Below are 17,080 nucleotides of genomic sequence, written 5' to 3'. Positions count from 1 at the left end.
AGTGAGTTTAGCATCAGAACACCTGCCGTCAGGTGAGCGCTGTCGCTCTGCGGCACTTGTTTACATGCTGATGTACATGCTTGTGTTTATAGTGCTTCTCTTATTCTCTGTCAGGTACCATGCCAGCTCGTTAAACTTGTGATTAAATATGTGGGCAAAGCAATACGAAAAAAACTAATTGATTATGACTAACGTTTTGAATTATTGCCCAAATATGTATTTTATATCTGATATAAAAAGTAAAGTACTGCTCATTATTCAGGTGTATGGAATTTTACTTCTGATATGATGAAGGTATTTGTTTTATTGATGTTACAGTTGATGGTGAACGCAAGAAGTTTAGGTGTGAAGTTGATGATTGCACTTTTAGCAGTGCCTTTGCGAAAGATGTAATACGCCATGGTCGAACACATACAGGTTTGCGACAATTTGTGAATATTCATAATATTATAAATAATATATATTATAAATAATGTTGTGCAATCATGCCTGACAGCAGTGATTATAATATCAATGGCTCTCCTGAATTCTGCCTTTCCGATGTGAAGATTTATTTGGCAAATATACTTTTAACATATGTGTGTGATTGTGATAGTTTACATGTGTTTTCCTGTAGGGGAGAGACCATTCATATGTGGACTATGCGGGAGAGCCTTTTCAAGATCAGACAAGTTAAAAATTCACATGCGATGGCACGCTGGATATAAACCATACAAATGCACAGAATGTATGTGATAGAGTGTACAGTGATACGTAACGTTTGTACATGTGGACTTTTGGACGGATGGATGGATGAATAGATGGGCGGGTGGGTGTTAGGCAGGCAGGCAGGCAGGCAGGCAGGCAGGCAGGCAGGCAGGCAGGCAGGCAGACAGACAGGCAGGAAGGCAAGTAGGCAGACAGACAGAGACAGACGGATGGACGGACAGACAGAATGACAGACAAACAAATGGATAGATAGATATACCAGTATTACCTAATGATTCTGCCAATGACCAAAGAATCTTCTAGTAATTAGATAGCAACTTTGTATTTTATAATAATGTCCTCCTATATATAGTTGCGTTCACACGAGACTCCGTATTTATGAAATTCAGTATTTGCGAGATACCGAATCTGAGACAAATACGCGACCGAGCGTTCACACGCTGCTTCGTGGCTCCAGAAATGCCGTATTTGCGAGCTGCGAGCTGCTTTAGTACACTGGGAAAAAAAATACGTCCAAGCGAACAATGCGAAATAAACAATCAGTGCACAGCAACTGCTGATAAAATACGTAGACTGGTCCGGGCTCGACATACTCGCATTACGCGAGCGTAACTGTCGAGCGCGGACCAGTCTATAAAATTCGCGACTTCAAAAATACGGTATTTAGCGTTCACACGAGGAAATACGCGGTCCAAGAGATTCGGAATTTCTCAGGCACGAGATGAGAAGTAATTCGGCATCTGGGAAGCCGCGTATTTCAACAAATACCGAATCTATTTAGATTCTGTATTTGTTGGACCGCTCATTTTAGCCTCGTGTGAACACTAAATACCGAATTTGTTGCTACGTGTGAACGCGGCGTATGTCTCACCGTCAATGTTTTTTTTAGCTCAGCTGACGAAGTCAGATGCAGCTTGTAGAATCGCATGATTGTCCGTCCGTGCGACCGTCAACAGTTGGGCACAAATCTTAACCGCTCTACGTACGGTCTTGATATTCGGGACGTCGGGGGTGATCGCGAAAAGGACTCGGAATGTCGAATTTGGGGGGTCAAAGGTCGAGATGTGTCAATGGAGGGATAATATTTCCCCCTTAACTTAAGGTATAGAAGGAAATACGGAATTGCAGCACAAATCTCAACGGCTCAACCTACGCTCTTAATATTCGGTGTATAGTGTGATGGGGAGGAAACCCATCACCAGTGCGAAATTGTAGGTCACCGGTTAAAGGGCAGTGGGTGAAAGGTCAGATATCAGACATTTTCTGAGGACATGGTCTAACAGACCGAATGCAAAACTTTTTTGTTTCAGCGCTCACCTACCTTTTTTATCACTTTATTGAAAGGACCTTGAAATATACTTTCCGCTGACGTGCGAAGAGTAAGTGTCTGATAACCTTTTGACCCTCAAGAGGAGGGTTAAACATGGATTTGTTGACTGTTAACAAAGGACTGATACTGCTTTTGCTATAGAGCCCCCCTCCACCCGCCGCCCCCCCACCACTATCACTACGCTCTGCGGCTCGACGCATACCATGAACACGTTAAATATAGTCCGCGAAGCTCATTTTTTAACGTTACACTGCTATATCTTATCACTGTACTACCGGTAATAGCAAAGCTAATCAACGCGCTGTGGCGGTGAGGCGACTTGATTCGGTTGGGCCAGTGAGTTTATCAGAAGAAACCGCCGGCTACAGTACACGTCAGTTGAAGCGCTGTCGCTTTGCGGCACTTGTTTTTAAACAGCGCATATTCAATGTGTGGACAATGGCATTTGAAAAAAGCGGCATTTGAGAATACACAACAGATATAAATGAACGGCCAGTTAAGTAAGTACGCATTTCTAGCCGAAATTTTGCCGTTGTTTAAATATAATTCATAACTATTATATTTTATTTGGATAGAATCCGGAGCTTATGAAAGGTATATAATAAAAATTTAATAATAAGCTTATAAATAAACCTCCTCAAGCTCCCGATAGAAATTAAGCGAACAAATTGATGGAGCGCAAATATAGTGGGAATAAAGAATCGAGCTACTAATACGATAATTTCAGATTAAACAGTATGTATGCTTACTATCTGACATTTATTTTTGATATTACTGACTGCCTCACCCAGGTTCAGATGTTTGACCCATATCGAAGCCCGCAACTCAGGCCGAGCTGACAGGCTCACTTAAGAACACACACAGGAGATTGTCCTGATTCAACTGGCGACATCTTGTCCTGGCCAAAGTTCAAATCAAGTTCTACCTTAAGAGGCATCATGAGTGTCACACAGGGAAAGCCGATACAAGTGTTGGATATCTGCGAGGTATGCAAGCTTCAATAAAAGAGTACACTTGCGCTTTCTAGGTGACAGAAATAACTTTGAAAGGTTTGTGATAGAGGCTTGGCGTTTATTAGCTCCATCTGACATATCAAGATGTCAGCTTGTATGAATCGCTTGATGCGCCGCGCGGTTCGTCCGTCCGGGCGTCAACGAGTTGGGCACAAATCTTAAACCGCTCGACGTACGGCACAATATTCGGCGATGTGGGGGGTAATCCGCAAAAACGGAGTTGGATGTCGCTAAGCTGGGGGTCAAAGGTCAAAAGGTCAAAGGTCAAGAGGTTAAAAGAAGGGGACATCACTCATTAACTTAAGTATAGGGAGGAAATGCAGATATTGCGGCCATGACAATCCTCTAAACGGCTCGACGTAGCGTCGTCCGGATAGCTCGGTGTATAGCATCATGGTATGAAGAAGCCCATCACTGTGCCGAACATTGGAAGTCACAGGTCAAGGTCCAGTGCACAGGGCAGATTTTAGACATTTTCTGAGGACATGGTCTGACGGAGCGATTTGAAAAACTCTTTTTGTTTTAGCGCGTGACCTAGCATTTTTATGGCTTATTGAAAGGGACCATGAAATGTCCCTTCGCTGCGACACTGACGAAGAGTACAGTGTGCGGAATAACCTTTATGACCCTCAAGAGAGGGTTAAACTTGGGATTTGGACTGTCTTTAGAAAGAATTTGACTGCCGGTTTGCTAAGTAGAATCTATACATGCCTATTATGAGCTATACCAATGTCACAGTGAAATTCAAAAGCTAAATTTGGTTAAAGAAGTTGTATGTTCCTTAACATCCTAATAAATTTCCTATGCAGTTCCTGTACTGTCAATGTTTACATGTCATGTACTTATGCCACTGGTGCTGCAGTTTATTGCCTACGTTAATGTTGCAAGTGGCAGCTCTCTATTGCCAATTGCAGCCTGTAGGTCTTGCGTAGTAAATGGATGAGTTTCTTACCCTATTCTGTCTTGCAATAGTTTGTGCAACTACGAATGACGAGGACTTCCATCTTTAATCTGAAGACACACTTAAACGTACCGCCATCTCGTGCAACTGTACATACGATGCCAACGAACCATTCTTTTGAACGAAGGTTCCTGATACTGCCTGTGCATATCCAACTGTTTCGGCGGTATGTGAACACATTTGGGACTAACAGGATTTACTAGAATCCCTCCACTCCACACAGAGTCCACCGTCAGTATGACTTAATGAGGCGCTGTCGCTATGCGGCACTTGTTAAAAATAGGAATAGCATTTTGCGTGTATAGAACTAGTTATGTCCCGTGTGATATATAAGCCTAGTGTTTATTAATAAGTTTGTTTAGGATGTTACATTTGCTAATTTGAAACATACCTAAAGCTTTACTCTGTGTTGTGGCGTGCGTGGCATTGTGTGTGTGTGTGTGCGTGCGTGTGTGTGCGTGTTGTGGTGCCGTGCGTGCGTGCGTGCGTTGGCGTGCTGCGTGTGTGCAATGGCTATAGCTATGATATGTCATCCCTGAATGGCGCGAGTTGTAACATGTAAGACGATTGAGCTTAAATTTGTATTTGCTGCCTCATTCCAAAACAGCAGCTCTGGTTATCTTGTGCGCACATAGTGTCATGCCGCAGTGTCAGTCATAATAATGTCTCGAATCACATTCGGCGAACTTGAATTATCATGGCTTGATCATTTTGACAAAGTCGTGGGAGCACAGGACATCTGTTCACTCCAGGCAGGCTTCGCTGTGTGTGCACGTTTTAATATTGACGGCGAGAGTCCACAGAGAAATAATCAATTTTTTTGTAGACAAGTCTGAAGGACCAGAGCTGAGTGACTAAAGGTCAAACTCACAATGTCATTGTCAGCCATATTTTGATGCCAAAACACTCAAACACACTCGCGTGACAGCCGAGTGTCATTTCTGTTGACGCCACTCACGCAACTGAGTTTGCCATGTCAGCGCTAATGAATAGTTTCGTTGTGGCGCTGCACACGTTCCAACTGTCTGGTAAAGTGACACTGTGTAAAATGTGCAAACAATGCTGGGAGACAACACTGGTGGGGGTTAATGTTGGATTACCCGTTGTGTTTTGACTGGCCATCACCAATGTTTCTAAGTTCTACCGGCGGGCAGATGATCGAAAAATTGGTAAATAAAGTCGACCGACCGACCTTAATTGACAGAGTAAATCCCGGCTTTGCAGATGTCGCTGAATTGTTTCGGCTGTTTCTGTTCAGGCGCAAGTCGTTAGCTCATGTTTGCTTCTTGGTGCATGTGGATGCACAATGAACACTATAAAGATACGGCTGCAAGCAATATAGTGACCTGTCGAAACGGCTTGACTACCTGGGGCTTCTTCCTATACAATAAAAGTTATGAGAGGAGGTGTCAGTACTCTTTACCTGATCTATCATGTCGACTTATGGAACATTGAACATGAATTCTAAAAAGCTACTGCACTTGGTAATCTTATGGTACAGTAATGTAAACGTTGTGATTACCAGTGTAGTGTGAAAACCAATCTTTCCTATAAACGAATAGTTAACTTGATTTTTTTCAAAAAGCACTTGAAACATTAGAAATTCATGGCAGCATAAATAAGACAAAAACTAAAATTTCCAAGATTTTCAGCACTATAAAGTACATCTTCATTTCTGCTATATAGTTCAGGCCACTTCTACTTCACGTTGTGTGTGAGTGAGTGGCCCGCTCGTCTTTTCTGCCACAGTAGAATAATTTTGTCCTGCCAGACACTATGAATTTATTGGGATAATTTTAGTTTTAGAGAAAAACGTTTCCATGGCAATGTGAAACATTCGTGCACATCTTATTTCGGCCGTTTTCGACCCGTTCGAATGCACGACTAAGACTGCAGCAACAGCACACCGTTGCAACGACGTCATCAGCATTTGTTCTTCCTCGCAGGAAATCTCAACACGCCACACTCGACCGTTTCACTGCAGCGATCAGAGCTTTGCCTGCGACCAGTGTCACTTCTCGAGCGCACGCGCAAGGCGCTGCGCGAGCACCAGCGCAACCACAGCGCGATGCGCAGCGTCCGATGCCCCGACTGCGAGTACTCGTGCGTCACGCGCTCGGCCCGCTGCCGCCTCCACGCCAAGGTGCACGCGAGCGACAAGCCGCACCGCTGCACGAGCTGCCAGCTACGCGAGCAAGCACCTCGGCAATCTGCGCACGGCACGTGCGCAAGAAGCACGAGGACGCGGGCGGCCGCCGGGCCGCCGTCGCTGCGCGACCCCGAGCGCTCGCGGGCGCGCGCCCGCGCCCCGCGCTGCAAGAAGGAGTTTGCGTGCAGGCGCGTGCGGCGAGGACTTTGTGGCGCTACGACTCGCTGCGCAGTCACCCAGCGCCACCACCGCGAGACGCCAGCTCACAGTCGGAGGCAGAGCGCCGAGGCGCAGCGGCGGCAGCGGCGGCGAGCGATGACGGTGCGTGGAGCGGCCCAGGAGCGGGTCGCCTCGCCGGGCGTGTACGCGGCGAACGCGCAGGTCGCCGCGCAGCCAGCGAGACGAGTGTCCTCTCCAACGCCATTGGCCGCAGCGGTGACTGACGTTAACGTGGCACAAACTCGGCGACGACTTGCCTCGGCGCCCAGGTGGGCATGTCGCCGAACGTGCTGTGGATGCGGCCGGGTCTGCAGGGCGGGCGCGAGGCGTGACTCAAGGCGACGAGACAGCCGCACACGCTCGCGGCAGCAGCTGGCGCGAAAACGCAAAGGCCTACCGCGAGAATCACGCGAACCTCGCCACCGAGGAACAATCGCGCAGAACATGGCCGCCATGCAGACGGCCGACGGTTTCGCCCTCGCGGCAGCTGCGGCCGTTTGCGAGCGCCGCGGCGGCGGCGGCGCCAGCAGCCGGTGATGTCAAGCGGGCTGGTGGGCGCGGCGGGGGTGCTCGCGACGCGCCGCTACCTACGTGCTGCAGACGGTCGGCGGCGGCGGCGGCGACGCCGGCGTGCCGATCACCGTCGAGCTGCCTCCCGAGCTGGGCGGCGCCGCCGCCGGCAACACGTACATCCAGCTGATCAACGAGAGCGGCGTCGTGCAGAACGTGCTGCTGCCCCCGCCGCCGCCGCAGCAGCAGCAGCAGCAGCAGCAGCAGCCGCAGCACCAGAACCAGTTCGTCTATCACTTCATCCCGCCGGCCGAGCCGGCGAGTGTCGCGGCGTCGCAGTGCGTGTCGCTGCCGTCCGCCACCGCGGGGCAGCATCACACTCTTCAGCCGATGGCCCTGTATCTGCAGCTGGACCCAGGTGCCGGAGTCGATCCCACACAAAGGGAAGCTGCCGAGAACGAGCTAGTCACGAAGGAGGCGAACCACGATCAGAACCCGCATAAGATGCATTGACTGCATCGATGAAGTGCGTAGATGAGATACGTTTTGTAAATAGTGATCAATAGTGCGATGGGTTTAAAAAAACTTTTAGCTGCAGACGGCATTCTTTCCTGCGGCAGTGTCTTCGTTTATTGTATGTGTTTACTTGGTTGAACAAGGAAGTGCAGAACGGATTTCCAGAATTACTCGGCAAAATTACTTTTGCTATTTTCAGTCCACCAGGTGACACTGTGTGTCCGTTGTGTAAACTAATTCAGGCTTTTCGGTTAGCAGTTTTATTCTTAAGTCTATGTAGTTGGATTAAAGTCGGCTGGTCGACGTCAGTAAGTGGTTGTCACGCTCATGAACATGCACAGTTTACTCTCTAAATCGGTTTCTTATTCTAGGTTAGAAGTTTGCTGCGCATTTTGCAATACTGTGACCCTTATATTGATTGAGAATACATGATGTTGTCATAGGCATCTATGTTGGAAACTGTAAACCCGTTTGTGCAAATAGCAATTTCTGGATTAATTAGCAACCGTTGTTGTACTCATATCATTGGAATATGAAATAATTTAAAATAAATATTAAATAATTACATATCACTGCTGTCATTGTGATTTTAATGCTATTGTGCAGTGTTGTGTATGCGTCAGGTATACTTATGTAGTAAATTCGTAAACCAGAAACATTTGTGTGTACGTATATGTACCCTGGGTATATTTTGTAGTACCACATACGACGGCCACTCTTTCAGCTGTAGTAGTGGGTGTGGTTGTGGTAGTGGCAGGGACTGGCGCTTAGCTATGGGTGGTGATGTGAACACAATTATGTGAACTCCCTTCTCGGATTTTATATTAGCAGTTATAGTGATTGCAGACTGTTAACTCTGAGTTGCAGACTTAACTTCTTTCTCTCTTAACTCTCTAAGGGCCAGGTGGCGCTTATACATCGGGCTTTTCTGGAATCTCTTTGCAGGAATTAAGTGTCCATTTAAAGAGATCCCATGCAGTCCGTGCTACCGTCCTTCAGCAATTGAGCTGCACAAGTTTAGGCCTTTGCTCCATTACACTGCATTGCACTGCATACCTTATTCAACCTATAGTAGTGTGGTCTGCAAATTGTACTTGGGCAAGGCGCCTTTCATATTATCTAACCACACGATAACGTAAACAACACAGTCACACTACCGTAGTAATCGAAAGTGTACCTGCATTTGGAATATTTACCATGAAACTTGTTTATTTCAATTGACTTCCTTGAACGTCTGTATGAAGTGTTTAGTCATACCCCTCGTGATATGATAAAACGCGATTCCTTTGAACGATGGCCGCGAGCCAATGCGTTAGCCGCACTCACTTCCTGCGGCTACGTTTGTGAGTAAAAACCTAAAAATTGGCCGATTTTCAACTGTTCTATTCAGTCCAGTCGCTATGGATAAACAGCGCCGTAGGACACCAGCTTAAAACCGGTGTGATTTGTCAACCTACGCGGTCGCCAGCTCACAGCAGGGACATGTGATTCTTGACGACCCGGTCATGTCCCGAGGTCATTTTAAATTCGATTTATAACCAGATTGTCAAGAGATGGACATGGGTCATGCACTAAGGGTCTTGCATTACTATATGCCGTATGCGTATATGTACTATAGAGTATTGAACGGGTATCCACACTAGTTCTATCGCGTTGCTAACAGTCTAGCAGCGGCTCCACTTAGTTTTATCTGATTTTCCACGAGCTAGGTTCCACTGATATAGATCTGAACGTCTGGCAACGACCAGAGGTGAAACAATCCCGATGTACATAACCTGGTGGCCAGGTCTAACGTGCATAGTTTCAGACTAGTACCATTGCTTTTACTGAACATTTTTACAATGACGGCACGCAATAAGACATTGATTTCAAGCTTGGGACGAGAAGATTTCCAGATCCTTCTTCTACAACGCACACCCAGTAGCGCAATGTTCCGAACCTGCAGCCTGTGATTGTGTGAGACAGGAGTGGAATGGACATGCAGCAGCAATGTCCTTGGTGAAATTGTTTTTGGGTCGGTATTGACGACTGACGGACAACGTTGATCACGAGCGTTATACGTTCGCCTGTGTACACGCATATTGAGACCAAGTGAACACCATTCCTAATAAATAAACGTCGCTGGCATATTTCCGGCCATAGCTAGATTTCAACACATAAATCTCATGCGTGTGTATATGTCCCCGCCGGCTCGATGATTAAGCATGCATTGGCGAATACTAGCTACAGTTGCCATATAGTGTACCTATATGTAGATCACACTTACTAATTAGCTGCTATTTCTCGCTATGTCTCAGTATGTCGGTTCATTATTCTTCCTGCACACGTTTAGCTCCACACCGAATACAGCTGATAGGCTTATTGCTTCAACTCTGTATCAAACTCAAATATTTTGTTTAGAAAGCTATATTTTCATATTTTTTCTGATATAAAGTAGCACATCTTTACACCTAAAATTTGAATTGACAATGTGTGACAGCCACGCAGTGCTCGCTATCTTCGACACTTTGCGCGCGCATGCGTCTTATCTCGACATCACATAGAGCAGAATGCGGGTGACCGCCTCCAACACACAATTGCCGCTGATCTTCTGCTAGCCGTGCGCAAGAAACGCTATCTGTCCCGCTGCGCCAATATAAATCTATCACTCTGTTTATGCAATTTTTCGCCAGCCTGCTAGTATTTGCCAAAGTATAATCGACTCATTCAACCGACAGAACTACGTCACGAATGCAGTGAGGATCGCTTATCGGGTCGCGTTTTAAATAACCGACCATTTAATTTCATCATAAGTGCTATATTTCGGGTTTAATGAGCCAGTGCGATATTGGCATGCTGCATATATCAGATTTATGCCATCGATAAATAATACCCGCCTGTAATTGATTATAGCTCGCCAGGGAGTGCAGGAGAATGGCCGCCGGCTCACGCACAGCATGCAATTTGATACACGATATATCTCAAGAATCCATAAAAATGGACTATGAAATTAGTATAGAAACAGTCTGGCAAAAAACGATTATTTTTGTTTCAAGTATTATCGTTAGTCGGTTGTGCCATATAATAATGTTATAAGTACATTTGAGCAGCGCGACGCTATTTTCGGAAAGGAATTTGAGTTATGAAGTAAGTTTACTCGACAGGAAAGATTAAAGTTTATAGTTCGCGAGAGCGGAAACATTGCCCATGTGAAAACATCATCTTCGTTCTTATCAAAACAGACAGCATCGCGATATTGCCTTCTCGAATATAATGCGTTTCTTAACTATACTCCTCAACACATTGTAGCATGCGGGCGCATCACACAAAAGAAGTAGTACTTAGCGTTCACCGTTCTTCAAAATCGGCAATCACCGGTTATATGTCGACAGATCTTGCAGGAAACTATATGCATATATATAATGTAATAGCTTTTATATCTCAACATCCATTATGTCCTTGGTCGCATCGGTGGTGAAGCTTCTCGTACTAATGGTATCCGAATCTCTGGAATTCGTTCTCCCAGTAACTGTGGCCCGCGAACTAGGGGTTAGCAACACCTACTATCTATCTATCTAACTATCTATCTATCTATTAGGTGCCGTACTCATTAATTCACAAACACCACAAGAACACCAGTATTTGTCTACAGTCCTATCGGGTACCGAAGCTTCCATTCCCCCATGTTGTGACTGTTCTGATTCTTGAGAAGTTTGTGCCGACTCTTCGCGTTGATTTTTCAGACGATTCTCCTCAATTTCTTCTTGTGTATATTCAGGCTCAAACCTATATCCAACTGGTAAATCACTATAAATATCATCATCACCTGCGTAATCACTAGAATCATTGAAATTATCACTTTCTGTTTTCATTTTATACACAACACTCAACTTGCGTTAGCGTGGCGTCGCTCAACTTGGGGCCGTGACGTCACATGACCTAGACTACTATTCATGTGTTTATTACTAATTGGGCGCCGGTTTTTGAAATGGAATACGTTATTGAATGTATTTCTATGTATAAAAACGTTACAGAAGTTAGAAAATTTGACTTCAATTGTCCTTTAATCTATCGTAAATACTGAGCAATGCATCGTCAAATATTTTATGCAAACATGTGTCATATCATCAACATTCTGTCTTCTACTAGAAAATGTTGATGATAATTATTCCTCTGCTATGCTAGAGTTCATATGCTAACAGTACAAATTATGTATAGTCATATCTCTTTGTATCTGTTTTACTAGTTGGCTTCTGTAGAGTCACTTGAAAATGATCACCTAAAGAATTCTGATGATGTGGATCACACTCTAAATGGTGTAACCTTACACTCTATTCCAAAAAGTAAAGGTAGGAATCCAGTTATATGTAAAATCCAGACTGTGGTTTGTGGTATGACAACCCCATTACAAAGTGAGATTCACATGTCTAACTAGAACGTGTTTGTTCCTGTTTTCATGTCTGTCAGCTGTTTGTCTGTCCACGTGCAATTGGTTTGTTACATGGATATGTACTGGGGTGGTTAGATTTTTGTATATTGAAATTCAGTTATTGAGAATACAAAAAGTTTTGCGGTTTGCTCAAAATTCTCTTATGGCGAAACAAACCGAACTCATGTGTCATGCATTTCACATGTCGAAAAGGTGTGGTTTGCTTTGCTACAAGTCCAAGTATGTTAATAGTAACCAGTATAGATTATGTCAATATATGTAGCATTTTCTAGATCTGCTTTCTACATTATATAACAATGAATTATTGTATATATATATATATATACTCGCTTACTATATCCCGTTTGTCTCGCAATGGGTGGTCCAAAAGATAATAGAAGAACACGACGTTTCGTGCGCTACTGCGACACTTCGTCAGGTGATGCGGCGACGTTGCGCGTGAGGTTATATATATCCCTCGGTTGGATTGAGCGGTACAACTGCTGGACAGGCGCTGCTGTGATTATATATATATATATATATATATATATCGGTCTGCCTGCACATATAGTCAGCTAGCAATGAATGTAGACCTAAATATAGATTGAGGTAAAGACATTTATATTGATATTGATATTATTATTGATATTGAAATTGGATATCGATCTTATAATTAACGCCTACAACAATCTTACACACGCGTACGTAAATATAAGCTGGAACTCGTGTCTTGGACGGGTGTTCACTGAACTAATGCATTTGATTAAAGGGTGTGGTATACAAGGATTTTACCGCGCGGCTACTTGTTAAGAAATCGTCAGGTCTGCGCATTATTTTTGGCAGTGAGCAGAATATCAGTGCTAGTTACTGTTATCTCTTCACTGCACCTTGTGAATCGATGCGGATTAACCTAAGCTCGCAGTCCGCCTATTTAACGGTTGTCTTTGTGCTCCGCAGTGCATATATTTTCTTTTCTTCGCCAGGTTACATGCTTTCCCCAGATTTCAATCTCATTGTCAGCCCATGACAGTAGCGCTACCCTGGTGCCTCGAGTGGGCGCGTATCTCTTCGTGACGTACCCCGCGGCGTCTACACGTCGCCAGGGTATCATTTTCCTCGCCGGATAGAAAGTAAATTCCCATGAGGCTGTCCGACTTATTAGCATTGTGTTTTTATAAGTAAAGAAAACAAGAGCGTCGGCGCGGTTCTTTATGTATGCATGTGAATGGCTCGCCCATCCTCTAACCCGCGTATAAACAGGTCAGTATACTCGCATTGTGTGGCCATAATATCTGGCCAATATAGACGTGCTGGGAAACCCATTCCGCAGCGAATAAGGCGCTAATAGAGTATGCGTGGCTAATGGAGGATAATAGGCGATATAATTCGCAAACTGAACGCATTGTAACATTGGTAGATGCACATTTTGATACGTCATATGTTCAAAATATCGAGATTAGGCCCATGGTAACGGAATAGCCAAAAGTGACAGACGACTACATCGATGGATGATAATATTCGGCGGTAAGGCACGCGTATGTGCAACGGGATCAGCTGGTTATTAGTGCGTGGTGCCTTTCGAGGCTGCTGCTGTTAATGCAATCAGGCCAATAAATGCGTCTCGTTGAATATTTGAATCGCTGCGGTACTGCGCTGCCTCTGCTACCCCACGCAGCGTCTATCGAAAACAAAGTCGCAGAGGAATCTCGAGCATGTGTAGCTTGGAAGCACAATGCTCGCGCTACTCGTCGTGCCGACGTCTGCTGAAGTTACTCGGCTCACGCGGGTAATGAGTGAACGCGATATGTATGCAGCTATGCACTCTCTTAGTAATCCGCAGCGTATGAACGGCTCGAGGAAAAAATCGTCTCTGAGCGGTGCCTCATCCCCGGGAGTCTGCGAAGCCAATATTGCAGGCATCTAATTCAATTGTGCGGGGTTAGCGAGTCTATATGGTGCATGCATAACCGCAGTTACCGGCTATGTAATTGCGATTGCTTCGGATTGACAGTTTTCCTTTGCTTTGTGCCCTTTGTCAGCGACTGTTATTATCCCCGCAGCTTTCTTAGTGATATGTTCGCGCCGTGTATTGGCTTCTTTAGATGCCGCTCACAAGCCTTTTGTTCGCCGGTCCGCTCGGTAGCCGTTTGAAGACTGATCGCGCACTGCGGGCGTCGGCTGAAGGGCAGTATACTGCGCGCGTGGAAGCGCTCACACCAGCGCAGTCCGGCCGACGACATTATTGCACCAACACTGATGACACACGATGGCCCGAATTACACACGCGCGCGCGCACCCACGCACACGCACGTACGTGCACGCACCCACCCACATACTCGCGCGCCGTCGTCCTTCCTCCCCTTTCACTCATTTTTCCTCACTCACTCCCCCCCCCCTACATACACTGACGTACTCGCACATACACTCACATATACGCACGTTAACACGTACACATGGCGCACACGCATAGTTTACTAACGGAATTATATATTGTTGAAAATGTATAGAGATATTTTTATTATAATCTTATTTTAATTGCTTTCATTGTGTTTAGTAGTAATTCACGCTCTTCTGCGACGGCGAGAGTCTAAACCGAAAATTGTGACCTATCTAGAATGGTCAAAATAAAATGTATAGAAATCAATACAGCACGGAACGAATGCATTTCAGTGTTAGGAGGGAGATCTAATTAACACCCAATAGTCACACAATGGTTGTGGTTGCAATTTGTTTGAATATACTATTGCATATCATCTACGCCAATCGCGCGTATTTGTTTTAAATGAGCTCATGTCAGTTATAGCTCAAATATTTCGTAAATTATGCGCGGCTGTGCAAGCCTTCTCGCTCAGCACTTATACACATGAATTTCCGCGTCGTAATTCCTGCAGGCTATCCCCTCATCAGCATGTATGGTGTGGTTGATTCGACGTCTGGTTTCACAGTAATTGGACGCGGTATCGCATAATTTTCACCTACTAAAATATTATCTGTGCCGACACACTGTCTTGGTGATTATGTTTGATTGTGTATCATGGACACTCATCATTTCTTTGTTAGGCTAACTGTGTCGTCTCGAATTGAACCTCGAGGGACCCCGGCGCACACTACCGCCCTTGTTATGCTTCATATCTGTAACTGTGAAAATATATCTGGCTAATATTAACCCATATTGTAGATAATTCGGAATATCGTTAAGGCAAACACTGTCGTTTGCTTTTCGTCGCGTGCTCTGTTAACTCTCATCGAGTCGTGTTCGCGAGATCCTCACTTTATACATGCTATACGCTCAGTGCAATGCGACTGTAGGTCATATTATGATTGAACATAAATACTTATTAATGGGGTTATTCTCATTATAAGTGATAATTCAATATTAGACTCATTTTGGCATTGCGTGATCGACACGTTTTTGGGTTAGCAATATAAAATAGGTCAAATTGACAAAATCCTTATTATTTTAAATGATGTTTAAGCTAGGCGTAGTATAGTTTTTTACTATTTGATTGCTGTATGGTTATAATATGATTATTGAAAGCAAAATACGGACAGTAGCTACTGCTAATTAACAGGTATTGTGTGTGTGTGTGTGTGTGTGTGTGTGTGTGTGTGTGTGTGTGTGTGTGTGTGTGTGTGTGTGTGTGCGTCGTGCGTGATGCGTGCTGCTGTGTGAGCAGTGGAGTGTAGGTAGAAACTCCTGACCGTGAGAGTCAGTGCTCTCTGGGCCTTACGAAGTCTAGGTTTCCACCTCCAACACTAAAGGCTTTAGCGTGCAACGAAACTGCTGTTGCTTCTAAAGTGTGACAGTGCATGAAGCCCACAATTATAACATTTCGCTATCACGTGAACGCCACTGATACTTGTCGTAACTAACATTGTAATTATATTGGCCTGACTCTATCTCACGCCGAAAGTCAGATTTTGAACCCCTCCAGTAAATTAGTTGAGAAGCATATTATAACATAGCACCAACGAAAAATGTAGTTCGGACGCCAGCTGTTTCATGCACCTGATAAAATTACCTCTCATTTCTAAGTTGTGAGTCCTGCTTTCATTAAACGTTTATTACTGTTGCCTTCACAATTTTATCAACTCGAGCATCTTACTGTCTGTAACGCATCGTTAATTGAACGATGTTTACATCAAGAGTTTTACGAGTAGCTACACCGAACACTCCGCCATTACCGATGTTAACTGCTTACTACACTGCGCCCATACAGCTCTGCGTCGCAGCGAAATTGACATATAGTGTTGATCGGACCATGTATACGGCCAAACACGGATCATCTTATTTCCATACGGAGCGACGGCCTCAGCCTGATGATGTTTGACATGTCAAACGCTCCTCGCATGTAAAAGGCCCTCGCCGCCGCTTGCCCGCGTGAAAGGATGCATGCCGTGTAGCTCGCAGTTCTCTCGACACGCCAGCCGTCTCTCCGTCATTACGCATTGCTGCGCCGCACGCTCACGATTCATTTCACTTTTATCAATTTCGTTTTATCCGCTTGATGGAAATTGCATAAGCTGCTTTGTGCCGGTTTTATCTCGGTTATTGCTACAGAAGAAATGATTAACCCTCTGAACTGTCAGCGCTGCCTGTCGAGATCAGTGTGATAGATGACAGAGGGCAACAGGAGTCAACATTCTTGCTATCAGACTTCACGCTGACCGTGTTTTCTGTTAAGTGCCACTGCTAGGCTAGCAGATTGCTGTTATTGCTCAGTCACCGCGATTAGAAGATTGTGTAAGATGTGATCCCCCCCCCCCCACTCCACACACACACATATTCCAACCCGTCATTCTTCCTATTCCGCTACGCGATGACCCTCTGTTATGGCCCTCAATTTTTCACAAATGTCCTGCATACGAAACATTTAATTGCATGATTAAGCAAAGAAGCTCGACCGCCTTTCACGTTCTCGGATCAGGTAGACCACGGGTGGAAGGCCACGTGTGATGAGGGGAGGAAGTGGAGGGGCACATATGATTTAATTCTAGTCATACCAAAGGCTGGTATCCAGGTTACCAGAGCTTCAGCGGACATTGATACAGACATCAAGGCAACAAATTACGCTGGTCTAGTAAAATTATTTAGTGCTTATTACTTTAATTATTCTTCGCTACCGGCCGCGGACCACCTCTACACAAGAGACGCTTACTCCCTTCTTCCCTCCCTCCCTCCCTCTCTCACTCACTCACTCACTCACTCACTCACTCACTCACTCACTCACTCACTCACTCACTCACTCACTCACTCACTCACTCA

The 17,080-nt window shown here is 45.1% G+C and overlaps 1 protein-coding gene across 1 annotated transcript in view; it reads left to right on the top strand.

The window, feature by feature from the left end:
• Nucleotides 1-12,841, top strand: part of LOC106819004 — a 27,765-nt gene extending 14,924 nt beyond the window's left edge. The window contains exons 4-5 of the mRNA XM_014823668.1: nucleotides 11,632-11,734; nucleotides 12,798-12,841. Of these exons, the coding sequence (XP_014679154.1) occupies nucleotides 11,632-11,734; nucleotides 12,798-12,841 (147 nt within the window). The remainder of the gene's footprint in view (nucleotides 1-11,631; nucleotides 11,735-12,797) is intronic.
• Nucleotides 12,842-17,080: the final 4,239 nt, after the last annotated feature.

This window comes from Priapulus caudatus, unplaced genomic scaffold (genome assembly GCF_000485595.1).
Source record: "Priapulus caudatus unplaced genomic scaffold, Priapulus_caudatus-5.0.1 Scaffold38, whole genome shotgun sequence".
In the NCBI taxonomy this organism is placed as follows: domain Eukaryota; kingdom Metazoa; phylum Priapulida; class Priapulimorpha; order Priapulimorphida; family Priapulidae; genus Priapulus; species Priapulus caudatus.
This window is presented reverse-complemented; position numbering and strand designations above follow the sequence as displayed.